Source organism: Pogoniulus pusillus, chromosome 2, assembly GCF_015220805.1.
Source record: "Pogoniulus pusillus isolate bPogPus1 chromosome 2, bPogPus1.pri, whole genome shotgun sequence".
NCBI lineage: Eukaryota > Metazoa > Chordata > Aves > Piciformes > Lybiidae > Pogoniulus > Pogoniulus pusillus.
The window spans coordinates 37,774,998-37,801,974 of NC_087265.1; the positions used below are offsets into that span (position 1 = coordinate 37,774,998).

Here is a 26,977-nt window from a genome sequence, read left to right on the forward strand (position 1 = left end):
CAGGGCGCTGCAAAATGGCGGCGCATTCGGAGCGTACAGCGCGGCGGCTATGGGCTCTCCGCGCAGCCAGGCCCGCCCGCGCCCTCAGGGCCTGGGGGAAGCAGCGTTCCCCGTTCCACCGCAACCGGCACGGAGGATGGAGAGTTTACGCGTACCACGTCTCATCCCGCCTTGCCCCATCGGAACACGAAAGGGAAACCAACGGTCGCCACCTCCCGCCACCGGCTGGCGGGGCGGGGCGCCGCGGAGGGCAGGCTGCCCGCCGTTTCGGTTGCACTGACGCTCTGCCGGCGGGAAGTTCATTTGGTGCCCGCTTTCCTCCCTCTGCGGCCCTGGCGAAGGGCAGCCGCCCCGCGTCCGGTGGGGTTCGCCGCCCCTCACGCAGGTGAGACTGGGGGTCTCCTCAACGCTGAGGCAGTGGAGGGGCTGCCAAGCCTGGGAGCGGGTCGCGTCGAGGAGTGGCGGCGCTGAGTCTGCAGGGCCAGCGGAGCGGCGGGGAGGCCTCGGGTACGCGTCCCGGGGAGAAAGTTAAGTCTTGGCCGGCGAGTACGTGCTGAAGGGCAGAGTAGGGGTGCTAACTCTGCTCGGTTTCTCTTTCTCCAGCTATGGCATCTTGTGAGACTTCTGAAACATCCCTCTTCAGCCTGAGTGGTGTAAGAGAGCGGATGCGGGAGAAGAAAAAGGGTGCCCTTAGGACTGCGAAATTGAATGCTTCGCTTGCATCGAAAATAAAAACAAAGATAATTAGTGAGTGTATTTTGTTTTGCTGTCCACTAAATTGGCTTGTAACTGTGCCTTCGGTAGTGGCCGTGATGGTGATGGGCAGGAGTTCTTACCCAGGGGTTATATTTAACAGCTGCTGCTCTGTCTGTGGGTTTCTAGTGAATTCCATGCCCTGAAAATTAGTGTTCAGTGCCTAAAGGTGTCTCGGGTATGTGTGACAGGCAAGTTTAATGTAGAATCTTTGGAGCTGCAGCTGGGTGCATCACAGGGTCCTTGGCACCATCTCAGATGGCATTAAGAGTGCTGTCTCTGGGTAATGGGTAACCAAGCCCTCTGAGTCAAACCAGCAAAAATAAGAGATGTGCAAAGTGCATATGCAATCCTGTGTAGAAGCTAGCCCAATTGTAATTTGTTTTCATGGGCAAAAGAGTGTAATGATGGTTCATGAGATAATTTGGACTACCTTGTAAAAGTTAGGTATTTCTGTTACTTTTGTTTTGAAATTGGGAAACATAGATCTAAATCTGCTCAGGAGCTACTACAGAAGAAAGTAAGTTTTTCTGTCTTTTGGATGAGGATGAAGTCTCAGAGCTCTAAGGTGACTTGCTCAAAGTCAGAAGCATATCTTTTGTAAACTCAGCACCTGAGCCACTCAACCACTCCTTAAGAACTGAAGCAGTAGCTTGCTGGCTGAGCATGACCCTCTGAGGATAGAGAGAGTATCTGTCTGAAATTTTGCAGGTTTTTGTGGAAGGTTTTTCCTGATGGTCTCTAGAGACTGCTGTTGATGAAAGTAATTACACTACTAACTTTGTGTGAGGGCTGTTGGTTGTAGAGTCTGAGGGAGGCTATTCTGCAAAGAGGGAGAAATAAAATGAGGGAAGAGGCATGGATGAGACTTTGATGCTGATTTCCTGTACTACTATATCTCTTACAGACAACTCCTCCACTATTAAAGTCTCCTTAAAGCACAACAATAAAGCATTGGCTCTGGCCCTTAATGCGGAGAAAGCCAATGCGCAGCGGCTCACCCAGGACAAGGCCACCCTACAGAAGGAGATGGAGCAGTGCCACTTCCAGAATGCTGTGCTGCGACACAGACTCTCTCTCCTGGTATGGCATTAGCTATGTTGCTTGCATGGGAAGGGGTAGTGGGCAAGGTATGTAGCACTGGTATCTAAACCTTGGGAGTGAGCTGTCACTGATTGTGCCTACTCTCTGCATGGGAAAAATTGTAGAAAGTTTTGGGTTGGAAGGCACTTCTGGAGGTAGGGACATATTTAACCAGATCAGGTTGCTCATAGCCCTGTCCAACCTGATCTTGAAGGTTTCCAGAGATGGGACATCTACCTCACAGAATTGATCAGATTGGAAAAGACATTTGAGGTCATCAAGACCTCCTCTGTTGGAAACCTGTTCCAGTGTTTCACCACCCTCCTTGTACAACATTTCTTGTATCTAGTCTAAATCTACCCTTTGGTAGTTTAAAACCATTTCTCCTTGTCCTATTGCAACAGGACCTGCTAAACAGATTGGCCCAGTTTTTCTCATACTTTAAGTACTGAAAGACAGCCATTATGTCTTCTGTGGCCTTCTCTAGGCTGAACAACCCCAGCTCTCTCAGCCTGTGTTCATGGGAAATACGTTCCATCCTTCTAATGTACTTTTTTTTGGGTGGTGCTTGTATGGACCCACTCCAAGAAGTCTGTCTTTCTTGTCTTTCATTTGATGCAGCCCAGAATGTAGTTGATTTTTCTGGGGTGCAAATGCACGTTGTCAGCTTGCATCCAGCTTTTCATACACCAGTACTCTCAAATCCTGCTCTGCAGGGCTGCTGTCAATCCCTTATCCTCCAGGCTATATTTGTACTGCACATTGCTGCCACTCAATTGCAGGACCTTACACTTGGCCTTGTTAAACCTCATGAGTTTCACACAGGCCCAGTTCTCGAGGTTATCTCTCTGAATGGCATCTCATTTCTCAGGTGTCAACTGTACCCACTCATATTAGTATCACCTGCAGACTTGCTGAGGGTGTGCTCGAGACCACTGCCTGGGTTGCTAATAAAGATATTAAATAGCACTGCTCCCACTGTGGACCACATATCACTGACCTCCATCTGGACATTGAGCCTTTGATGACTGGATGGGACCAGATCCCTCTGGGACCAATTCCTTTATATACTGAACAGCCAATTCCTTATCTACTAAACAGTCCACCAATATCCATCTCTCCAGTTTAGAGAGAAGGATGTTGTGGGGGACCATGCCAAAGGCTTTTCAGAAGTCCAGATAGATGACATCCATTGCTCTTCCCTTGTCCACTGATGTAGTCATTAATTTGCTTACTCTTTCTGACAAGCTGTCTTGTCCCCAAAATCAACAGGTTAGCTCTGCTACCAGCATTCTTGTTGAAACAGGCATTTTGATGTAATGACTTTATGGTTTCTCTCTGTTACCTCAACACAGGAAAATGCCTTGAATGAAGTTGAAAACATTGCAGCTGCAGTTAGGACTGCCCGGCTGTCTGAGGTGAAGCATGGGAAGCACTCTGCTCTGGGAAAGGGGCTCTGTCTCTTCCTTTGTGTTGCCTCCTCACTTCAGTATTTGATGCTTCAAGTGTTTTTCTTTGCTTATTTGAACTGTGCTAGCTGCATCATCATTTTTAGTTTGGTAAAAATGATTCTCAGTTCTAAACAACCTTTGAGTTATTGGCTGTATTGGCCAGTAGGCTCTTTTGCTATGACAGGTTGTGACTCCTTCTCAAGTTCACTTTTTGGCAACTTGAGATGGGGAATAGGACATGTTTTGTCTCATGGGTGGGTGGGAAAACTTGTCTCAGATTATCTGATCTTATTTAACTTCATCCTTAAGGTCGTGGAGACACAATCTGACCCTACTGCGATTTACTCTGTAATTTGTGCAATTTTGAATAGGTCACTAGCAGTATTTAACATACTTTCCCTGGGCAAAATTGAGCTTCTGTTGCTTTGTGCAGGAGGCTGCACAGAGGACTGACTGCAAGAGCTTTAAAATACCTTTCCATTTCTCTGCTTTCCAGTTCTGCATGAGTTCTGTGTCCTCTTCTAATGACCAGAAGTGCAGCATGACTGAAGATAGCTGGGACAATGATATTGCAGATGGTCAGCTTGTGAGGTGAGTCTTAATGTCAAATATCACTAAACTTGTCCTGAATTTCTGTATGTTCAACTTTCTCTTTTGTTCTATGTGTGTGCCTATATGTTTGTTTTATGTGAGATGTCTGTCTTCTCTGAGCCACCATGGCTTGATGTCTTATTTGTCTTAATGCCAAATCTGTGCCTAAAATGGTCTTTCTCCCTTCTTTGTTTGAAAGCCTATTACTTGTAGGTAGTTTTTCCTTTGCAGCTGATGAGCACTGAAGGATTTCTTTGAGAGAGGGCCATAGCTGGATTTGTTACATATAAATGCTTAATAGTCATCTACTTGTGTCATGTAAACTTGTTTCTTGTAAAAAAGGTCAGTCAGATGGACCTCTGAAAATATATTTGGCATTTTGTTTCTTCTCTGTCTGGTCTTCCCCTTGCACACAGAGAACCCCTTGGAGCTAGCCACGTGTACCTTCAAGTAGCTGTGGTAGCCTTCCACAGCAAGGTGAACCTGTACTCACAACCTGTATGTTGAGAGGCCTTACTTCCATGTTGTCTCAGTATATATTTCTCCTGCTCCTCTGTCTAGAGCAGTGTGCTCTCTTTGTGAGCTGTGCTTGCAAAAAAATGGGAAATCTGTCCTAGCTGGGCAGCATCTGTTTTTCAGTGCTTCAGGCCTTTAGTAATGTATTTCAGCAACTCTTGATGAAGGTGAAAGCTGTAGCTATTCTGCTAGATCCTGAGGCATGTCAGAGGTATGGAACATGCTCTGCTCCTGTTATTCCTTCCCACCAGGGCTGCAGGGATGCTAATGAGGGTGCCCATTTCCAAGCTATGTGATTCAGGACAGCAAGGTAGCCACTCCATAATACAGGCATCCTCACAACATCTCCAGAGACCTGCTTCTAATGAGTCCCCAGAAACTGTGCCTGTTGCCTCCAAAGACACTTTGCCACCACAACCTGCTGAGAAGCCTCAGTCTCACCAGGAAGAGAATGGGAAGAAGCCAACTGAAGCAATGGAAACACAAGAGATTCTTCATGAGTCTCACATCTTTGGAGGTAAATCTGTGTCTTCTGCTGTTCATAGGGTATGAATTTGTGTGTCCATGTTCAGAAATTAATGAGTGCAGTGCCGTAGCTTCAGTTAGCTTCCAACCATCACTCCAGCAGCTCCTAATGACTCTTGAGAACTGTGTGCTTCAGTGACCTGGCATTGTTACAATTGTGAGTATCCAGACTTAGGATGTGTTAGTGGGGATATTTGGCTTTTTGGGTATAGCCACTGACATAAGATTTTCAGAAATGTCTGAAGGAGCAGAATCTGACTAGATGTACATCTTCTGTTCCTTGTGGATCTGACATATTAATAGTAACAGTTATACAAATCACAAGTATTTAAAAAAACTGGGCTTTGTTAAGAGTTCTTGGTTTGGGCTGGATTTTTGTTCAGAGGGAAGCCAACTGAGCAATTACATTACACAGTCAGTTTGGGGAGTGCTGGCAGAGACAAACCCGTGTTTTTTCTGTGCTCTGGCAGCTTGTTGCATGGCTTCTGGCGGTATGGGGAAAGCTGGTATTTGTCTGCTGCATTTCTCAGTCTTAAGAATTATTTTTTTCTTTCTAACAGGGGCCTTGTGTGCCACCCAACAAAAGCCCAACAATTTCCCAGAACATGCCTGGCAAAGTCATTCTTTTTCCTATGAGGGTGATGAGATGACCAAACAGTTTTCGGATCGACTCTCACAAAGGCATATTACTCAGAGGAGAAGGCGTTCTACCCTGTTTGCAACAAGTACTCCATCTTCTGGTGTGGATATCTCCTCACGTCTCAATTCCGCTCAGGCAGCTCAGTGGAGTACCACAAGGGACCGCAGCAGCTCCAGCATGAGCAACACACAGCCACAGCTGACATCTCACAGCTCCCTGCTTTCTCTTACTGAAACTGCTGTTATTCCTCACAGAAAATCTTTGGGTAAAGAGATTTTCTGTGATCAGCCTCAGGCTAAAGAAACTGAGTGTAGTGCTAAAACAGATCCCAGCTACAGCCAAGTCCCTGAGTTTGTTCAGGTAAAGACTGAAAGCAAAGGTAAAACTGTTGAGAAAACATCTGTTAAAAAGGCAATGACAGAAAAAAAGAAAACAAATGCAATTAAAGCCAATGCAGAAAGTAGTTCTGATGTACTGCAAATTGAAGAGAGTGCTCAAAATGCAAAGCAGTTTCTTCAGCCTGAAATTCCAACATGTTGTAGTGAGTCTGAAGTTTATGAGATGAGAAAGAAGGTCTCTGTGGGGACTTCCAACAGGAATAATACAGGCTTTCAGGTGGAGCAGCATTCCTGCTGTCCTGATAAACTTCGAGATTTCAGAAGAACCTATGTGGTGAATCCAGCACAGCTGCACAGTCTTAGAAGTGATGACTTACTGGAACAGGGTAAGAAGGAAGTCAATTTTAAGATCCAAAGCATGGAGAGCTTGTCAAAAAGCCCAGTTTGTACAAGTCAGGAAGCTGCTTCAGATGATTCCAGTGTACAAAATTTACTTCAGTCGAGGAAGGAGACTTCAACTGCCTGTGCTTTACCAGAGGACTCAAGTACAAGCAAAAAGAGCCTAAGACAGAAGACCAAGAGAAAAACTAGAGTAATTAGGCAAAGAGATTGCTCTGATGAGGAAAATATATTAAATACTGTGAAAATACCAGGGGCCAAAGCTGAAGAACAGCCCGAAATAAGCCAGACAAGCAGGAAGAAGGCTGCTCTGATCACTACAACTGCTTTTCCTGACAGAGAAGTTGGGTTTGGACCATGTATAGGTGTAGGAGGAGTAGCTAAGGAAAGCACTGAAGATTCATCAGGTAACCTGAAATGTAGCAGGAAAACTTATATTATCCATCCTTTTGATTTTGCAGGGAACTTGGGTTGTGCCCAGACAGAATTTGAAGGGGGTGAAATTTTACCTGTCAGGTCTGTTTCTGGGAGCAAAGCTAGCAAAATCCCCAGGGTTCACAGGATGGTTGGTGCTCACAGGAGTAAAGAAGAGAGAGGGGTCCCTGAAGCAGAGGGGCAAGCTGAAGTTGCCAAGACCATGAGTGCTTCAGAAAAAAGGGCTTATCCAAAACTAAAGTCTCAGAGGAAAAGGAACACCTCTAGACCTCCAGAGCCTGATTCCCTGGCCAGACAAAGTGATGGCACCAAGGCTGTCGTTGGAAGTTCAGCAGAAGGTGCGTCCGAGCAAACTTCTCTGAGAGGGGAGCTTTCCTGCGTTACAGATCTACCGTCTGTGCCAGACACCTTCCTGAAGGAGCAGATAGCTGAGATATCACTTACAAATAACCTTCTGGACCTTTCACAGAGTCTTGAATCCTCTCCTGTGACCTGTCCTGCAACCTCCTGTGTCAACTCCAGTCTTGCAGATGTACCAGTTTCCAAAAGCTTACATGCTGGTGGCAACAGAAGTCCTGTTTCAAGAATGCCAGAGAAATCCTCTGTTTGGTTGGGAAGCTCCCTGACATTTAAAGAAAAAACTGCAGAGGAGATACCTGGGAAAAGAAACCAAATTGAGCCAAGTTCTCAGAGCTCACCTCCACAGGAACCTGGTAGGTGGTAGGCTGGGGAGGGAACCTGGGTTAGGGGTAAGTGCAAGTAATCCATGCAGAAGTGCTTATATTTTTTCTTCCCCTCCTTTTTTTTTCAGAGTTAAAGATCAGTGTCCAATATACCATTTAGGCTTCTGCTTGTGCTGATCAGTCATTTCTGTGGCTGCATTTGCTTCTAGTTTATCAGTGTTCCTCTAAGAATTTTTGATCACTTATTCATGAGCAGATATTGGGAGAAGACTAGAAGCATGTCCTGCAAGTTTTAGGTTACCAGTCCTGCTATATATGGGGCATGCCTATCAATTTAGAAAATCAGTTACTTAAGCAATTGAAAATTGTAATTTTGTGCTTGCTCTTCCTGCCATGGGCAGCATTACTGGGGCACAGAATATGATGGAGTTGGCAGATTTTTGGTCCAGGATAGTTAGTGCTGCAGACTTCATAGTTCTACGTGGTATCTTCAATGGCTATACATCAGGAGCTACCTACCTACATTCTCTTAGTTGTTTTATTTGTTTGTCTTTGGAAAGGACTTGGAGGTAACACAGTAGTTAAGCTGAGCTGCCTCGGGAGCTTGCTGTTACTGGATACTCTATAGAGTTGTTTTGTGGAGTTTTTTTCTTGTAGCTGTTGACGAACAGGTCTGTTGTAGTTAAGAGTGACCTGTGCTTTCTAGCGAGGGAAAAAGCTCTGCTCTCCCCCTCCTGGCCAACTTCACTTTGAAAGCTGCAGTAACCACTGGCAGGGTTCTGTGCCTTGCTGGAAGTCTCATATATTTTTTGAGTGCCATAAGCTTCTGTTCTCCAAGTTGTAAGCTCCAGAGCATTAGAACTATCAACTATCATTTTTGTGTGGTTTTTCAACTACACCAGGACCTAACTGTACTAGCAGTATTTTTTCAGTAAGGTACCTAATTTGATTCATGAACTGACTTTGGAGGAGCAAGTCTGTGACCTTTGGACAAAAACAGGCTCCTGAGTATAAAGGTAATGTGATTTGAGTCAGGACCATATAGTGTTCAGAGAAACCTGGTAATGCAGCTCTTCTCCATTTGGTAGCTCTTTCTCAGGATATCAGGAAATGATTTGGAAACCCTTTGTTCAACTTGTGTCCTAATGTCTCCCTTTGCAGAGAAGATGCCACTACAGAACTTGACCAATACCAGGACTCTGTCTTCCAGCTCTGAAGTGTCAAGGCGTTCAGCCAGGAAGAGACAGGATCCAGGCTGCTACCAAGAGCCAAAACTCAACCGGTAGGACTTTAAGATAGTCCTTCATGTGACTGTTCCCATGCTGCAAGCCTTGCCCTGTCCTCATGTGCCAGGGCTGGACCCTCTCTCACTTTAGGTTCCTCTTATCCTTCCTGTTTCTGTGACCCTCCTCTTCTACCATAGTGTGGTTAAGCCAAAATGCATTGTTAGTGCAGATGCATGTGCAGGTTCCTGGTAACAAGCTACAAAAGATGTTACTTCCCTCACTGCAAGGAGTACCTCTCTTAGCAGATTGTGTCTATGGCACTCCAGTGCTAATAAGGGCTTAGCATGAGGATCAAATACAGGCTAAATTAACTGAAACCCCTGATTTCACTTGCTGCCATTCTCTTGATATCTTAAATTTTATACAACAACTGAGTAAGACTTCCATTTTAATCAGGTTACAATGACCAAAATGCTAGGTTTTGATCTCTGCCCTCTGACCAGACTATTCTGATTCAAACTTTCTGGCAGGTACAAGTAACTTAAACAAGTAGCTGCATCTTTTCTCTGAGAAAGTGTAGATTCAGTACATCCAGTGGCTATTGTACAGAACCATTTAACCCCTAAAATGACTGTTATGCTACTTAGATAATATTATGTTTCTTTCTTGAAATTTATCACAGTTTGAACTTTCTGTGAGGAGCTGGTTATACTGAATATGAAGATACTCTGTACTGGTACAGCTATTCTTGTATGGGACAAAGATGGTATCACTTAGTCCTAGATGTGGTTAGCTCAGTAAACTCAGAAATTTTAGAGACTGAAGTCATACACATAGTCAAGAAATTCCCTGATGGTTCAATCTAATCTTTTTGGTTCCACAGTAAGCTGAGGCGGGGTGACCCATTTACAAATACAGCATTCCTCTCCTCACCTATCTACAAAAAGCAGAAAACTGCCAAAGCCAAGGAAACAACCACGAAGATGAAACAGAACAGCTCCCTGGAAGAATGTCCTGGTGTCAAGACAGGCATGCTAATAGTGACAGGCAGAGACATGGAACCAGAAGTAAAATAGTGGCTGAGAACGCAGACCCCACGTTCCTAGTAGCTTGTGCATTTTTACTAGAATTCAATGCTTTGCATAGCTGACTCTTTTATTTGAGATGTAAATAAAGTCTCCAATATGGACAGTATTAAAAACTTGTGGCTTTTGTTTGCTGCTCTGTCCCTCTCCACCTTTAAATGCTAGGGTGCCTGTCTGTCAAGATTTTGTGCACGAGTGTTTGTGCTACCAGAGACAGTTCTACCCATTCTCTCCTGACCTTGTGCAAACCTGGAGGGCTGATCTTGCAGTGCAGGTATGGACGAGGGCTGCTGAAAGGGTATGAAAGGGTCTCAGCAGTCCAGGCTTAGACAGGAAGCAGAGTTGACATGCTGACTATGCTGCCTCGCATTAAGTCTTGTAAAAGGTGGCTTCTGTGCACATGAAACAATTCATTGAGAAGTCATATTTAGGATGATGGCTGAAGCCTTGGACAGCCCTAGAAAGTGGAGCTCTCTGCTGTGGTGAAAGGGAGCCAGGTCAGGTTACTGCCTGCATGCACTATCCAGGACACACAACAGCCACATCCAACTCCATCAGTGTCAGCACTAAAGGTATGCTGGTCTATACTTTAATGAAAGAAAACTTTTCCTGGAGTCTAGTGGAAGTGTTGGTGCAAAGGGCTGTTTCTAGTGGTGGGAGCTATAGGGTGCCTGGCCCAGGGCCCTGTGGAGCAGCTGGTATACTCTGAAGCTTTTTTTCATTGCAGAATAACTGCCCACAGGCCTCTAGCACTTGTATTTTTACCATCTACTGCTGTCTAACTTAAATAATACTACTGATATTAAATGTTGTAGGAAGCAATAGGGAGAAGTGATTTCATTAGTAGTAAGAGGGAAGACAATGTGCTTCCTTGGGAGCAGGAAAAATATCTCCTCTTTTCCCATGACAAAACAGGGACACTGTTCTTCTGACCACACTTATTTTCCCAATGCAAAGTCAAGCAGTCCTTTCTCTGCTCAGCATTTCAGTAACATCTACCACTTCAGGAGGATAGATTTGGTCTTGCAGCATTCTCCAGAAGATGGAAGCTTCATTAGAGCAGAGGGAAAATACTGCTGAAACAGTGCAGGGAGAACACCTGACCTGCAGTCAGGTAAATGCTACTATATTGTTTACACTTAAGCTATACAGATAAGTCATTAACACAAATCACATGATTTTTAAATTACCATTTATTCAGTTTCCTGAAAGGTACTAGGCTTTTTCTGGTACTTCAACTCCAGAAGTGGGGTAGGAACTAGTAAACAACACAGAACGTGGTAGAGGTGCTGCTATACTATGATTTGACTGTAGCACCATAAATATCAGAACAGGATAGGAACATAAAATCCAGACAGGAACATAATATCTCCAGCTGTCCTGATGATTGTTTCAGTTGCCTTTAAAGGTTAGCAACAAGACTTTTTCCAGCTGTGCTTCTTATATGCTTGGGTTAATAGCAGAACAGTAGACTACCATGTTCATTCATACTGAAGGCACAGTGACAGCTGCTAGTAGTTGTAGAGCTGTATTTCAAACATATACATACCAGAACAATTGTTAGTACTAGCTGATCCCATCTAATATCTGTCCTACCAACACTTACAGCAACTCATGTGCAGGGTGAGGGTTCATCTCCTGCATAACCAGTTTCTGCTTTTTTTTAAAGTTGTATTAGTCCTAAAATAAAACCTAGGTGGAAATGTTACCTTTAAATCCTAGTGACCTCATTGATGCTTACCACTACACTATAGATCATATCTTGACATGCATCAGAACAAATTAAAACTCTTAGAGGAGATATTTTTGTGTTTGTATCACATTCCAACAGTCAGTCCCAGCATATACTGAATGGTGCTGAAAGGTACTGGAGTCTGAGGCAGAATTTCCCCATGTATGCTAATCACATACAGGAAGGGAAGCTACAAAGAACATTAATGGGGTTTTATTTTAGTCTGACCTAAAATGTTCTTTAAAAAAAGCCCCAAATAAACCCATGGATGGAACAGTTTTTCACAGTAATAATCTGTCTTGCTGTATCACAACAGAGACAATAAGTAATAGCACAGACACCTGGAGAAAAGTGGAAAGTTTTGCACCTTGTGGTGCAATTGTGGGGTAGGGGAAGAGGGAACAGTTCCTATGCTTTACATCCAGTCAGAAGGAGTACAACTAAATACATGGCCTGCACTGTGCCATGGCTTTGTTAGGCTCTTAGCCTCTAGGGTTTGTTTCCAGCATTTACTAAGTGCTTCTCAGATGCTGCAGTACTGAATGTAGCAACAGGGCCAAATCAGGCTACTATGCTCCAGTTGGCATGAAAAACTGAACTGATGAAGAGAGGTGCTGCAGTAGAGTTGGCATAGCCCTGTGAGCTCACTTATCCTCTGGACAGTACTGGGGAAATGATGGTCCTGATTTCTAAGGTCTGTTGGACAGTGTCATCACTGGTTTGACCAGAGCTGTGATTGCAGACTGGCTTACAGTCTAAGAGAGAAAAGAAACAGATCACAAAGGTCATGGAGAGAAACATCAGGTCTGCTATGGATGACATCAGAAATCCAGATCCATATTGAGCCTGAAATCTATCACATTCATCTGCTTAGCAAAAGTAAGGCCTAGCCCAGCAGCTCAAGGGGTTTAAGAAAATGTGGTCTTTTAAACATTTAAAAAAGCATACATGTTCATTTGACTACTTGAAATGTTACACAGCTGAGTGGGATAGAGTACCGCTTACACTCCGGTGTAAGTGGGAGATGCTTGATTAGTAGAGCTTGCATAGAAGTCATGCCTTACTTAGGCAGAGTGGCCAGCTTCACCTTCAAGTTCTCAGCAATCTTGTCCATAAACTCAAAGGTGTTCAGGTAGTCGGAGCGTGTGACACTGAGCAGGGCAAAGAAAACAAGACAGACGTTAGTTGTAACTGCACTCAAATGATCAAAGTAGCAGAAGGCTGTTCAAAGAACTATTAAGTCTTCCCTCTAAACCCAAAAGAGTTATCTCCTACTCATCAGGCTGATGATTTTGACAGAAGGCTTCAGAGAAGAGGAAGCCAGGTAGTATTTTGCAGTGAAATAGGTCTCCACCCTAACAAATGGACAGGGCAGGATCTGCCCAATGTAGCCAACCTGACAAACAAAATGTTTGCAGTTTCTTCCCTGGTGCAATAGCAGGGACAGAGCAATGCAGACTAAACTACTCAGGGCACGGACTGGGTGTCTCATGTTCTGTTTGTATGTCACTGGGTACAGATGAGCCCTGTTCTGTGACCAGACTCCAGCAATTCCTCACCATATTAAACTTTCCAGCAAATATTCAAAACCATCAAGTAAAACAGCTTCTTCCAAGCACAGATCATTACTTCACTTACTTAGGTAGGCCTTTGATACAGGCAGCAAGGTCTTTTGTCATGAAGCCAGATTCAATAGTCTTAATGCAGACTTCTTCCAAGGCAGCAGCAAAGGTCTTAAGGCTAGTGTTGTTGTCCAGCTTAGCTCTGTGAGCAAGTCCTCTTGTCCATGCAAAGATGGAGGCTGAGAGAGAACACTAGATTACTCTGACCTTCTAGAATTACCTGCACATTGTTACAAACTGTCAGGTTGAACAGTGATTATTTTCCTCACGATTAGAGAACTGAAAACAGAAAATTTGTTATGGAAAAAGAGAACACTTATCTTCTTCTAGCTGCATTTTGTTCAGCTCTGAAGAAGAACAAACCCCAGAAACTACTTGCTGCCTCCAGCAATCTCTTGGTGCTGGCCATTTTATCTTATGCTGTTTCTGCCAAAATCAGAAAGAACGACTGCGGGTAAGACTCTCTGCTTACAAAGCTGTCCTTATGACAGAAGGGGGCAGTCATCTTCTTGCTACTACATTATACTCTGGTCTCTGTGCAATAGTATGGGCTTCTTTCCTTCACATCCCATGTTAGGTAGACTTATACTTTAAACACGAATGTGCCTTGGGTGGTGGCTGGGTCTTTCACAACATCAGGAAAGGGAGTAAAACAAAAACCAACAAACCTACACTTTCATGCGATTGTGGCTACAAACCCATTGTTTCCTGAAGAGTGAGAGCATGTTTCAAAAGCTAGGTTAGGTCTGGCTTATTGCTCACACACTCTATTCCAGGTCTGGTTTTGCTACAGGCTGCAGCTGTCTCCATAAAAGAAAAATGAGCTATGGTTTACCAGTTCACCACTCAGTGGTGCAATACTCTGCAGAAAGGATGCAGATGTTCTTATTCCAAACTTGTTCTTTCATGTTTAGAAACTGCTGCAGGGCAGTGAAAAGCAGCTCACCAATGGGGTTAGTGGAAGTTTCCTGGCCTTTCTGGTGCATGCGGTAGTGACGAGTAACTGTGCCATGGGCAGCTTCTGCTTCCACAGTCTTGCCGTCGGGGCAGATCAGCACACTGGTCATCATCCCCAGAGAGCCATAGCCTACAGAATACAGAGTTTAAAGAGTTTGGTGTCTTCTTTGGACAGTCCCTTTAAATTCAATCCACCCTACAATCCCCCTACACCCTCGCAGTCTTCATATGAGTATTGCTGAACAGCACTGCAGCTGCAACTAACTGCCTAGTCCTGACATGCCAAAAGAACAGCTCATCCAAATAGAAAGCGCTATTGAACCACGAGATACAGATAGGCAGACATCCTCTACCACTTCAAAGAAATTGGTATTCTCACCTACCTTGCCATACAGATTGTTACCAAAAAGGTGCAGTATTAGAACAAAGAATCCTAAATAAGCAGTGTTGGGCTGCCAATTGCTGTCTTCTCCATAGGGTTGTAGGAAACAAACCCACTTCATATCAAGAGCACCTGCTCTACTGAAAGGAACAGTAAGTTGTCAAAACTGGACAACTGCATCACATCTAACCCTGCAAGTTCTAGAGATCTGTACCTTTTAAAGTTCAATGACATTGATGAGGGCACAGAGTGTCTGCTCAGCAAGTTTGCTGATGACACCAAACTGGAAGGCTTGGCTGATACAGCTGAAGGCTGTGCAGCTATCCAGAGAGACCTGGACGGACTGGAGAGCTGCACAGAGGAACCAAGCGAGGTTCAGCAAGGACAAGTGCAGAGTCCTCCTGAACATGGGAAGGAATAATAAACTACACCAGTACAGGCTGGGAGGTGATCTGCTGGGGAGCAGCCCAGGGGAGAGGGACCCGGGAGTGGTGGTGGATAAGAAGTTATTCCTGGAACAGCAATGTGCCCTTGTGGCCAAGAAGGCCAATGGGATCCTGGCATGTATTAAGAAGAGTGTGTCCAGCAGATCAAAGGAGGTTCTCCTTCCCCTCTACTCTGCCCTGGTGAGGACCTCATCTTGAATACTGTGTTCAGTTTTGGGCTCCCCAGTTTAAGAGGGACAGGGATCTGCTGGAGAGGGCCCAGTGGATGGCTACAAAGATGATTATGAGACTGGAGGGCATGGCTTACGAGGAGAGGCTGAGGACCTGGGGCTTTTTAGTCTGAAGAAGAGAAGACTGAGAGGGGATTTAATAAATGTTTATAAACATGTGAAGGCTGGGTGTCAAGAGGGGGAGGGACAGGCTCTTCTCACTTGCTCCCTGTGATAGGACAAGGAGCAATGGGTGTAAGTTGCAGCACAGGAGGTTCCACCTCAACACAAGGGGGGACTTCTTTACTCTAAGGGTCACAGAGCACTGGAACAGGCTCCCCAGAGGTTGTGGAGTCTCCTTCTCTGGAGACTTTCAAGGCCTGTCTGGATGCATTCCTCTGATTTGTGCGGGATTGTGTGGTCCTGCTCTCACAGGGGGGTTGGACTCAATGATCTCCTTAGGTCCCTTCCAACCCTTAACATCCTGTGATCTTGTGGTCCTTGTATAGCATGTCCAACACACATCCTCATTCTGTGGGAGGCAGTTTACTGGCACTACTTTATAAAGAGCATATTACATAAAACAACACCCTCCCAACCTTGTCCTGTGGGTTCCTGCATCTGTATTTGTCATCAGGCAGCTCAGAATGCATCAAAGGGGCCCCCAAAGGTCACCTTGTCCAACCACCCCTGCAACGAGCAGGGACATCTTTAAGTAGATCAGGTTGCTCAGGGCCCAACCAAATTTGACCTTGAACGTCTTCAGGGATAGGGCCTCCATCAACTCTCTGGGAAGCCTGTTCCAGTATTTCACTACCCTCATTGGAAAGAACTTCCTCTAATGTCCAACCCTGCTGTATGGTACCTTCTCATTAGTACCCTCAAGTCCTTTATTGCAGGACTCATCATCCCCCAGTGTGTACTGGTAATGAGGATTGCCCCAACCCAGGCACAACTGCCTTGTTGAACCTCATGATGTTCACTTGAGCCCACTTCTCCAACCTGTCTAGGTTATATATAGCATTTTGATCAAGCACAAGAATCTGTAAAGTCAAACATATAAACCCCTATTTATACCTCAAAGGTAGCTTTAAGTCCTGAAGGTTTTCCATTAGAATGGAAAGCTTTATCAGTTATTACACTGGTAGGAACTACCATCTGTTAAAGAAGAGCAACGACACAGTCTAGTCAATGAGTTTTCTGGTAAAAGTGAAATCAAATTCTTTGCCTGCCTGACATCTCCATAAGTTTGAAACGTAAGTTCTGAGACCCAGTATCACCTCCTGAGCCATTACATATGACATGAAACAGTCACAAAAGACTGCTCTAAACCCTAACCCTAGCACAGGAAACATCTCATACCTTGTGCAACGGAGTCAGACTGCACATCTCCATCATAGTTCTTGCAGGCCCAGACAAAGCCCCCTTCTGATTTGAGGGCCTGAGCAACCATGTCATCAATGAGCCTATGCTCATACCAGATCTTTTTGGCTTCAAACTGGGATTTGTATTCTCTAGGAAACAAAAATCAGAACACCTTGTCACATAGACAAAAAACAGTGTTTGCAGTTTGTGCAAGACATTGTGCATAGACATAAGAGTAAACCCAAGGAAAAACCCAGCAAAGCAACAATCAGGAAATGTCAATCTCCTTTACTTCTCCATCCCCCTTCCTTGTTTTGTTAGACAACGCCAAGTCTGCTTCAGAATCATAGAGGAGCACAAAGAATCTGTGACTCTATTAGGAGAGATGAACACCACAGTCACATTTAGTTGAGATTTAAACATTAAGTACTCTGTTCTACAGACAAGGAAGACTGTGACAGAGAAGGCACACAGCTCCTCAGTTCCGATGAATCTCTGAAAATGCTGAACTGTAGAGCTCACAGGGCTGAAGATGTTCCTGCTGTAGACTTTACACTGCAGTAGGAACTACCCAACTATCCTTGTTACCTGTCATAGATCTCTTGGAAGATGTCTTTAAAGCGTCCATCATATCTCTTCAGGATGGTGTTCTTGGTGCTCATGTATAGAGGCCAACCTTTAGACAGTGCCATTTGGAAGGAACTGTGGGCAAAATCCTTAATAGACTGGTCAAGATTATACATTCCCATGGCTACACCACCACAGCCTGTTAGTGGAGGGAGAACAGATAGGAATCAATTAGCTTTAGTTTGGACTCAAGATCTGTCAGTCTTCCCATAGCATACTCTGGCAGGCAGGCTGGTGTAATTCCCAGCATCTTGACAGAATTCTCAATTTAAGGCTGGTTCTTTAGGAAGAAGATATACTTTGTACTATCAGTCCAATCCTCCAGCAGTCCTGTGACACATGGATTGGATGGTGGGTTTTGTTTTACAGCTAGGTACATCTTAAAGTTCTAAGAAGTTTCTTCCTAATCCAGCTTAAACAGCAGAACTCTTGACAGGGAAAAGTATGCTTCAATTCCTACTGGGTAGATGCCTAATACAGAGCATTTTTCTACTAAAGCAGCAGGCAGCAGTTTGTAGCAGGACTCAGTCAAGCCAGAAGTGGGATGGCTTCCATTTTAGGCTTTGACTACACTGCAGGATGAACTCGAACAGTCTGGGGCTGCTTTGCCTAGCTCAGGTAAACAACTTCACATACACATTCTTGCAACTTTTTAAGCACTCGTCAGACCCAACCTGCGTCTTTGTTTCACTTGCTCAGGCTGATTTCTTGTGGGAAGAACACGCAAGCCATCTGGGTGCAAGGGAAAGTCCTGAGAAGGCTCTGAGGAACCTTCAGTTCCCATGGGATTTGGACTGTACAATGTGGATGTGTTGGGAGCCTGAATACAGGCACCCTAAACTTACAGCCCAGCTCACCTTGGGGAGAGCAGCATTCAGATCATGGGAGAGGCTGAATGTGGGTCAAAGTAGGGCTTCATGAAAAAGCTCTGTCATCTTCAGAGCACAGCTCTTTGTGTTTCTAGTGAAAAGTAGATACCATGTACTTAATTTTAAGCACTTCACTACTGCCACCTTTCTAGTTTGCTGTACAGTGCCTTTATCAGGGATCTTTGCTCTGGAAACACCCTAAATGTTTTGGGGTTTAAAAGTATTTTTATTTATGAAAATATCTTTTCATAGCATCAAATTATCCTTACCTCCATATAGTTGTTTAGTGTATGGACATGCATGCAGAATGAAGAGGGGAAGCCAGGGCAGGTTTATCTGCTTGCCAAGACAGTAAGGTCATTTACAATTAGCACTGGCAAGGAATTAAATTCCTGTTGTTACCAGTGAAAGTGCTCCCTTGCCTCCATTAGCAAGTCAAGGACAGAATAAGATCTGATCAGCAACACAGACTATGTCTGCTGGAACAGTGATTTCTTATTACCTTGACAACTGCTATGAAGTCACATAGGTAAAAAACCCCAAACATGTGACAACCATACAATCGTACTGCCTACTAACAATCTCTTGATTCAGTGTCAAGGCTGAACATATTAGCAATAGCACAACCCTCCTTTGCTTCGTAAAGAGAAGTGTTGTGCAAGCAGATCTGTAGGGAGCAGAGTTCCCCCAGAGCAACAGCAGTAACCTGCCATTTTTGCACTTCCTTGTTTTCTGATGCAACACAGAGCTGCAAATCAGAGCGTCAGCTGGAACTGCCAGACATCTCCAATACAAGCTCACCATTTCATCAAATGGAAACAGATTAGGACTGGCAGTAAAGCATATGAACTCCAGATGAAAGGCTGTGCAACAAAAGATAGTAGAGATTTATGCTTCTGTGAGGAAGAACGCCAGAGAAACTGTTACCAAAAAGGGTCCCATGGCAGTTTTGGTATGTTTGCCAAGCCAGCTGCATGCAAACCAGAATTCTGAGGTATACAGGGGTGTACTAGGTTTTTTACAGCCAGAAACAAAACATAGAATCAAACAGGTTGGAAGAGACCTCCAAGATTGTCCAGTCCAACCTAGCACCTAGCCCTATCCAGACAACTAGACCATACTCTCACGCATAGGTCACCATGAGGCTTCAGAGTCTGAACCCTTTGATCAATAATAGACAAGGGACAGCACTTGTGTGAGGTTTTCTAACACCTTGGTTCTAGCAATGTGTGTGCAATTGTTTTCAGGCAACAAAGCCCACCAATATCAGGACTCCTCCTACTGAGGCTACCAATGTCTACAACCAGCACAGTAATGCCACTGGTAAGGACACCAATACTTTTGGGACTGCAGCTGTTAAAACAGTTACAGCCTATACAGCCAGGAACCTACTTGTCAAATCTTTTCACCTTACAGAATAAGTGTCAATTCCCATTTCTACTGAAAAAAATAGAGATGGCTTAATAAAGAAGGGTACAAACTGCAAAGGTATATAAAGTCCAGTGAGACAAACTAAACTGAGTTATACCCAAATCACTCAATCTCCCCATATGTCAAGACACATTTAAATAATGACTCTGTCTCTTATTAGAGCAAACACCATACATGTCACTGTGAGAGCCATCACACAAGCACAACAGGAGACCAGTCTTGTACAGCTGTATGTTTGATATACCTCTTTCATCCCAGGAAAATTTCAAGTAACTTTTGTTACTTCCTAGATAAAAGAAGGCCCTGACATTCTCCCCAACTCCACCTCACATATTTTGTCATCAGACAGATCTAACTGTTGAATTAACCCAAACCCCTAAGTTTTAATCACAGCTTAGAGATAATACCTACTTTCAAAGTTATGGACCAGATATGTAACTGGTTTGCCACCATCTGCTGGAGTGTAAGTCATCTCTACTTTTCCAGGCCCAGGGACCACAAAATCAGTTGCTCTGTACTGTAAGAAAAAAAAAAAAGTTGCCATGATGATTTTAGCTGTCAGGAGAACAGAGACATAAAAGACAACCTGCATGTAGGAAAGCAGGATGCAGGATAGCATAAACAGTTTACCATAAATCCCACTGAACATGCTCTGTTACTCAGCTATGTGGCCACTGGATTATTTTACTAGAGAGCAGAGGGACAAATAGTCAAGAGTCTGCCCATTTCCAAAGAGATCTTCCTCTCTAAGGGAAAGCTTGCAGACTTTTGCAGATGCACTGAAGTTTTAAAGTGTTGTATGATCTGTGAGTAGGCCTCTTCTGGCCTCAAAAAAATTCCATTTATATCACAACTATTAACATCATAAATAAGGGTAAATCATGCAGCACCTTAATGAAGGCCATTATTTCTATCCAGCACATAACATTGGAAAGGCCAATCTGGAGCAAGAGTTCTTCAAATTCTGTAAATGGGTATACATTTTGCTCTTGAGCTACACAGACTCAAACAAGACCCAACATGTACTTCAAATATTTAAATTGTGCCTTATCTTCCTAACTATCCTGAACAGTACTATTTAAGCTTACATTTCCTTGAAAACCATCAAGGTTTTTCATGTACTTTCCCTTCTATCTATCAAACCCTTGCCTTGAGCTGTTATAGAAGTGTCTTGCTCATATGTCCTTTACATGTTCCTATATTATTCCTTTCAGTTTAATCTCATACTTTAGCAGGGTTTCCATCCTCTCCTTTAATCCATTGTTTCCTATTTTTATTTCGACCTTCTCACTTATTCAGTACTCTTAAGAATGCCAGACCCCATTGTTTTGTACTGTCAAGACTTTGCAATTATTCTCCTCTTGGAAATCTATTATTTTACCTTCCCACCCCAACTAATCTTATGATTTGCCTTCAATCTGTGCATTTACCTATCTAGTTTGGGAATACAAGTCTTCCAGAAAACTTTTTTTCACATTTGACTGCTTTATGGCATATTACTACCCACAGAAGATGCTATCATTGGTTCTTCTGGGCTGCCCAAAGGCCACTACACTGAGTGTGATGCCAGGGCTTTCACAGCCTTGTACTACCTCTACCAGGAGAGCTGTGATAAAGGATGCTTCCCTGCTTCAGCTCCACAGCCTGATGTGCCAACATTAACTGCAGAAGTGCTATGCAAGTATGGTTAAGAAGCAGGGCACAATTTAAAAGCCAAACCAAAACCAAATCACCCACCAAAACCTCCAAACAACAAAACTCCAAAACCACAAACTTGCAGAGAAAGCAACTTTGTCCACTTCCAAAAAAAATAAAAATAAAATCACACACTCAGATCCATTTTTGCTGTACACAACATCTGCCACCAAAAGATGGGCAGTGTAAAGGATCTTTTCTGTAAAGGATATTTTCTAAATACATTGTTACACAGGGAGGAGGGCTCTGCAGAGGTGAACTCCTCCCAAACTTACAGCAGTTATATTCTGTGTACAGCTTGTATACAAAGCTATCTTATCTAATCACAGGCCTTTTAACACAGTTTATAAGCTAGACTGTCTAATGAAGAAAGGTATGAACACGGCTCCTCTGTACTTTGCCAGGTGATGTACAAAGTGCTGGCAAGTACCCACTCGCAGGTGGAGTGCCAGGGATAGCAGCAGCACAGTAATTGCTCTAAATCTTTGTATCTCTACACCAGTCATAACTAAGCCTGTTGAGAAGGGTAAGCACTGAAGCGACTCACTTGGTCCCCGTAAGCATGACGGCCGATGACAATGGGTTTCACCCATCCAGATACCAACCGGGGAATGTTCTTGCAGATAATAGCCTCTCTGAAGACAGTGCCACCTAGGATGTTTCTAATTGTCCCATTGGGAGACTTCCACATCTGCTTCAACTTGAACTCCTCCACTCTCTTCTCATCAGGAGTGATAGTTGCACACTTTATGCCAACATTGTACTTCTTTATTGCTTCAGCAGCTTCCACAGTTACTTTATCATTTGTAGCATCACGATGCTCAATGCCCAAGTCATAGCTGTAACAAACCCACAGATGGTCAGAACTGCACAGGACATTCGTATCTAATAGGGAAGAAACAGGAGCCTATGTATGTCTGAGTACAGTGTCAGCAGTCTACCATAACTGAAGTTATCCCTCTTCCACTGCAAATGCTGCTGGAGTGGAATAACATACATTCAGACACTGCTGGTGGTAGGAGAAAGGATGGCTTTAGCTTATGACTCAGCCTCTCTACCAGCGTGGGACATAGCCAGCATTAGCTCTGCCTTCCCTTCTGAGCTTCCTGGCAATGGAACCTTCCAGTCTGGTATTATAATGGTGCAAAACAGTACATTCCCCATATATATATGGGTCTTTATTTCAAAGCACTTGTGCCAGGGGCTCTGGCTCCCTTCCTACACTGAGTTTATGAAGACACTAGGCTTCAGATCAAAAAGCGCTTTGACAATGGACCCACAATCCTGCTCTGGCAGCAAACAGGCCAATACTCTCAAGTCAGAGGAAGCACGTTTCCCACACTGTTTTAACAGCTTGTAAAAGAGAACAACGGGTGCCCAGCATGGGACAGCCCTGAAGCAGAGCCAGCTGTACATGAATCTAGCCGTTGTGCTGCCTCAGCCAGGGGTCTGCTTTCCCTCCTCTCCTTGCTCTTTGAAAAGGGGCACTCTTCAGACTGCATGCACACATTATGATGCAGGGTTCCTGTTTGCTTGGTTCTCAATGCCAGGAAGAAAATTACTCCAGAAGTAAGGAAAAGGTGTGAGGCTTGCAGGTTTAAGAATGGCAGATATTATTGAAGACCTCCGCCCACATGGCTAGGCGCAATGCAGCTGGATACTTCTCTAATGATTATAGCCCAGTGGCTAGAAACGGAAGAGATTATTTGTTCTACTTAACCAGGTGCTGTAGACAGCACATCCCTTTTGCCATACCAGCTGCTCCTATTTGTTTTTGGTTTTTTTCTTCCCAGAAGAGTGTAGGAGCACAACTTGACCTTGTAATTGCAATAGTTAGCTCATACTGCCAGCAGCAGAGCTCAGGTTTACAGGACATCAGGGTCTGAGCCCTACAACCACTCCTTTGCCCTTTAGCTGATCTTCAAACAGACATGACAACAAGCCATAAAGCACCTCAGAATCCACAGATGCTAGGCTGCATGTCAGGGACTGGCCAAAACAGTCCATGTTTCTAATAGTTTAGACTGCAGGAAGTCATGCAGACTGCTCAGGTCCTAGAAAGTCAAGGCACGGGGGATAAAAATGCAGACTGTGTCTGTGAGAGACTTCAGAGGCACAGCACAGAAAAAAATAGCCTCTCTCATAAGTAAGCATTCATTGCTTAGTTGTGAGGAACTCCAGAGAATCTGCCAGCAGACTTCAACAAAATATGTTCATTATGGTCCCATGTTTTCTCAAGTATTTAGTGAGATGGCCCTTTGGTAAGTTAACCAGGGGAGTCTGCTGGAAACTACTAGTACGAAAAAGGGCCAGTTAGCCTCATGCTATGAATCGCTTGGTGCTAAGTGAAAGATGATTGACGCTTAATGACACGTGCAAACTGCAGTATGAAGTGTGTGATAAAGAGCCATACCTGTGCAAATCCAGATCTACGTAAGGAAAAATCAGCTTTTCTTTAATCAGTTCCCAGATGACCCGTGTCATTTCATCTCCTTGCATCTCCACAACAGAGCCTCCATGGATTTTTTTTGACATCTTGAGCTGCAATAGACATAAGAAACCACAGCCCAAGTTAGAAACTGTCAACACACATCACCAATAAACTTATCCTGCATTTTTACAACACTACTAGAAGGAAGCTACTAGCACCATACAGGAAAGCTTTCCTAAGTTTTTAACCAGTTTACCCTTAGTTTCACACTGAATGGTAGTTTTCTAAGTTCCAGCTCCTACGGATGTATATCCAAGGATGAAAATAAGGGTTAATATCTGAGATTTAAGGTCATATGTTCTAAAAACATGAGCTTTGATTATGGTTGTACAAAATTTGAAAGCATGACCAAACTCTAACCTAAATTCCACAGAAACAGTTCTAGTCCAGTTGCCTGTTTACCCTTCTTTTTCTGAAAAAGAGAAAGTCAATGGATGCCATTTTAATGAAAGTCCATAATGCTAGCACTATAAAGATTAATATGTTGCCAGCTTCTTTATTAGCTTCCCCTCCCCTGCAGGAAACAGGTCCAGAAATCCAAAGGCCACACCAAGAGTACTTTCTCCTGGTAAGCTTTATTTCTGCTGTTAAAACAAACACTGGACAGACTTGTTTTCTGTATGGAACAGAGGTTTCCCAATGTGTTTGTTCAAAAGCTCTCGAAAAATAAACCTGAACTCTACCCTTCTATTTACACTTTGCTCTTTGACAAAACCCAGCTTCACAAGCCACGTACTGCTCTAACACAGTGCCCTGCTTTCTGACAGCCAGTTTCTTGGTTCTCAGTTCTGATTATGCAACAGCTATGAGTTGGCAAGTTTCTTCTCCCAAGACAGACCCGTTCTTGTACACAGCTGTTCAGACACTACAGTAAGATACCAAATCCTTGTGCCTGAGGTTTCAGTCTCACAGATACTGAGGTCCAAGAATGGTTTTGTCCAAAAGAAGAATGTCTATTGTAGACAGTCTATTCACCTTGATGAAATCATCCAGAGGTGTGAAGTTTGTAATGCAAGGACCCCAGATTGTAAACAGGGGGGGAAACTGCTCCCAGCTAACTTGCACTTTATTTCCAAAATCCAATCTGTTAAACACTTTTAGTCTAGGGAGAGAAAGAACTTTCTAAGCTGTGCTCTAGTCACTGCATTAAGCTTTTCCAAAGTTTTTAAGGAATGAGGTTGTGAGTTACTGAGACTCACTTTACTATGAGCACATGAAAAATTAGCTAGTCTGAAACACTCCCATTCCAAAGAGAGATTTTGACTTACATTAGGCCTCTCCAGTTTTCATAGGAAACTTTAACTTCATGTGACCACACTCAGTCTGAGCTTGGGTAATTTATGCATGTATTTTGTGTTGTATTTTCATCTGCAGCTATCTAAAGAAGGACAGCATCACAATCCCTTGGGCTAGGCACAGAATTACTACTCAGGAGACTTCAGTACTGCTTTTGGCATTTACACAGTCTGAGATACAGGTTGATTCATTTAAGCCATCACTTGTTTTGTGTTTTGGTCCCTGCTTAAGTAAAACCAATTAGACTATGTCAGTTATAACAATAGGTTTTGTAAAGCTTGTTTCAGACCTATACAGTGCAGCTGTCACAAGGAAAACACAAAGGTATGTGAAATGCACCTCCACTGATGCAGGTCTCCACTGACACACGGAAAGAGCTTCATAAACAAGCCTGACAATATCCTGCACGTTTATCTGATCACAGCCCTTGCATTTGTCCCTTCCTCAAACACTGATAACCCAGTTTCTCGATGTATAGGAGTAATACTGCAGTAGCAGCATCACTCTTCTGCACATCAGTCAACATGTCAAGAGCGTCTTCTAGACAGCACACATTCCTTAAACTCTGTCACTCTTATCTTTTGATTTTACTCTCTCCAGAGCTGCCAAAATTCAGCACAGTCTTTCTTCTACAGCAACCTTTCTTTAAATACACTTAACCCAGGCATGTAGTCAAGGCAGCTTAGAAGAAACTTTGTGGATTTCCAAGTATTCCTTGGTCCTGAAGAAGGACTCAGGGCCTACAATAAATAATTAACTACTGCAGCAACTCCTTAATTCAAATTTACGAAACAGCTCTTGAAATCAGGCATGCTTTGAGAGCGAGCAGTGCAAATCGCCGTCTCACAAACTCACAAACCGAGGTCTTGCCTGCACTTGTTTTTCGACGGCGTTGCCCTCCCTTCACGCCCGCAACCCGCCCCTGACAAGGCGATGCGGGCTAGCTCATCCGACACAGGTAAGATTCAGCTGACCAGGCCGCGGGCTGCAGCCGGTGCCCCGATCGAGACTGAAACGCAGGCACCGGCACAACCTCAGCACGGCAGTGCCCGAGGGCGCTCCCTTCAGCCCCGGGGTGCTCCTCGGCATACACAAGGGGCACAAGGCGCAAGTGGCGTTAGGTGACACTACCAGCTATCAAGAGATACCTAGATTGCGAGCGAAGAAAGCCTAGCCCCGGGCGGGAGTCCCCTTAGCACCCGGGGCTCTTGAGCGATACCTGCAGACGGAAAAGGTGCTAAGGGGAGGCAGCTTGAGGCGGGCAGCCTGCCGCAGACTCTCACGTCGACCCGTCAGAAAAAAGCTGTTAAAGCACAAACCCACCCTCTCAGGCCCCTCTGGAGGACGGCGCACGCCGCGTCAACCAGGGGAAGAACAAAGGGCGCAACGTGGCCCGATCGCACCTCACCCGCGGGGCCCCGAGAACTGAGCCCCATTACCTGCGGAAGCGGCGTGCCCAGCTCTGACGGCGATACGGGGGCCTCGTCCAGTGCGGGGCCTTTTATGGGGCCGCGCCCCCGGCACCGCCCGGTCCCGCCGCCGCGGCGCCCCCTGTCGGCCTCGCCCGTCCTCACGGCCCCTCCTCCAGACGACGGGGCAGAGGCGGGCCGGCCGGGGAGCGATTGCTCGGTCCTGGCGTGCGGGTGTGGTTCTTTGCCGTGCCCACCCCATCGGGTCTACCAGGGTGTTGCGAGCGTATGCCTCCCTCTGAGGAGGTGGTAATAGCACGTAAGGTATCACGACTGTTACACCGGGACACACAGTCCGCAGTGCGGTAGCCTGCCTGCCGAGCTGGGCTACTTCTGCGCTCTCCCAACAGTCGCAGTAAGTGGCTTGCGCCGCCACAGGGAAGCTGATGGCGCTGGCAGGCACGAAGGCCTGTGCACCGTGGAGTCTTGGGCGTGCCTGGACTCCAGGGAGAGCGCAGCCCGCCAGGCTGCTCAGCTGCACTCAGCTCAGCACTCAGCGCTGTCTGTACTGGCCCGTTTGCTGCCGCGGTGTGCCGGCGGAACCGCTCTGGAGCCCAACCAGCCCAAGCCAGCTCAAGCGTACGGACGGGCGAGGCGCTGGCTAGCATAGAGACGGCCATGTCACCACTGCGGCCCCCCGAGTAGCGACGGATCCTCGCCC

The 26,977-nt window shown here is 44.9% G+C and overlaps 2 protein-coding genes across 3 annotated transcripts; one reads left to right on the forward strand and one right to left on the reverse strand.

Moving 5' to 3' along the window:
• The first annotated feature begins 200 nt into the window (after nucleotides 1-200).
• Nucleotides 201-9,841, forward strand: LOC135185106 (shugoshin 2-like). Of its 2 annotated transcripts, none has more exons than XM_064161496.1 (9): nucleotides 201-385; nucleotides 604-747; nucleotides 1,661-1,836; nucleotides 3,192-3,254; nucleotides 3,784-3,878; nucleotides 4,646-4,911; nucleotides 5,480-7,444; nucleotides 8,576-8,696; nucleotides 9,524-9,841. In XM_064161496.1, the coding sequence occupies exons 2-9, from the start codon at nucleotides 606-608 to the stop codon at nucleotides 9,714-9,716; spliced, it is 3,021 nt and encodes a 1,006-aa protein (XP_064017566.1). In that variant the 5' UTR covers nucleotides 201-385; nucleotides 604-605; the 3' UTR covers nucleotides 9,717-9,841. The 2 variants fall into 2 exon arrangements, with proteins under 2 accessions (XP_064017566.1, XP_064017573.1); XM_064161503.1 differs by having other exon boundaries at nucleotides 205-507.
• A 1,059-nt stretch (nucleotides 9,842-10,900) lies between these two features.
• Nucleotides 10,901-26,395, reverse strand: IDH1 (isocitrate dehydrogenase (NADP(+)) 1). The gene is made up of 10 exons (XM_064161539.1): nucleotides 26,287-26,395; nucleotides 23,474-23,601; nucleotides 21,608-21,899; nucleotides 19,777-19,882; nucleotides 17,027-17,204; nucleotides 16,436-16,587; nucleotides 14,026-14,166; nucleotides 13,096-13,258; nucleotides 12,522-12,608; nucleotides 10,901-12,212 (listed from the first exon to the last, which is right to left on the reverse strand). Exons 2-10 carry the CDS (start codon nucleotides 23,593-23,595, stop codon nucleotides 12,206-12,208), a joined length of 1,248 nt encoding a protein of 415 aa, XP_064017609.1. The 5' UTR covers nucleotides 23,596-23,601; nucleotides 26,287-26,395; the 3' UTR covers nucleotides 10,901-12,205.
• Nucleotides 26,396-26,977: the final 582 nt, after the last annotated feature.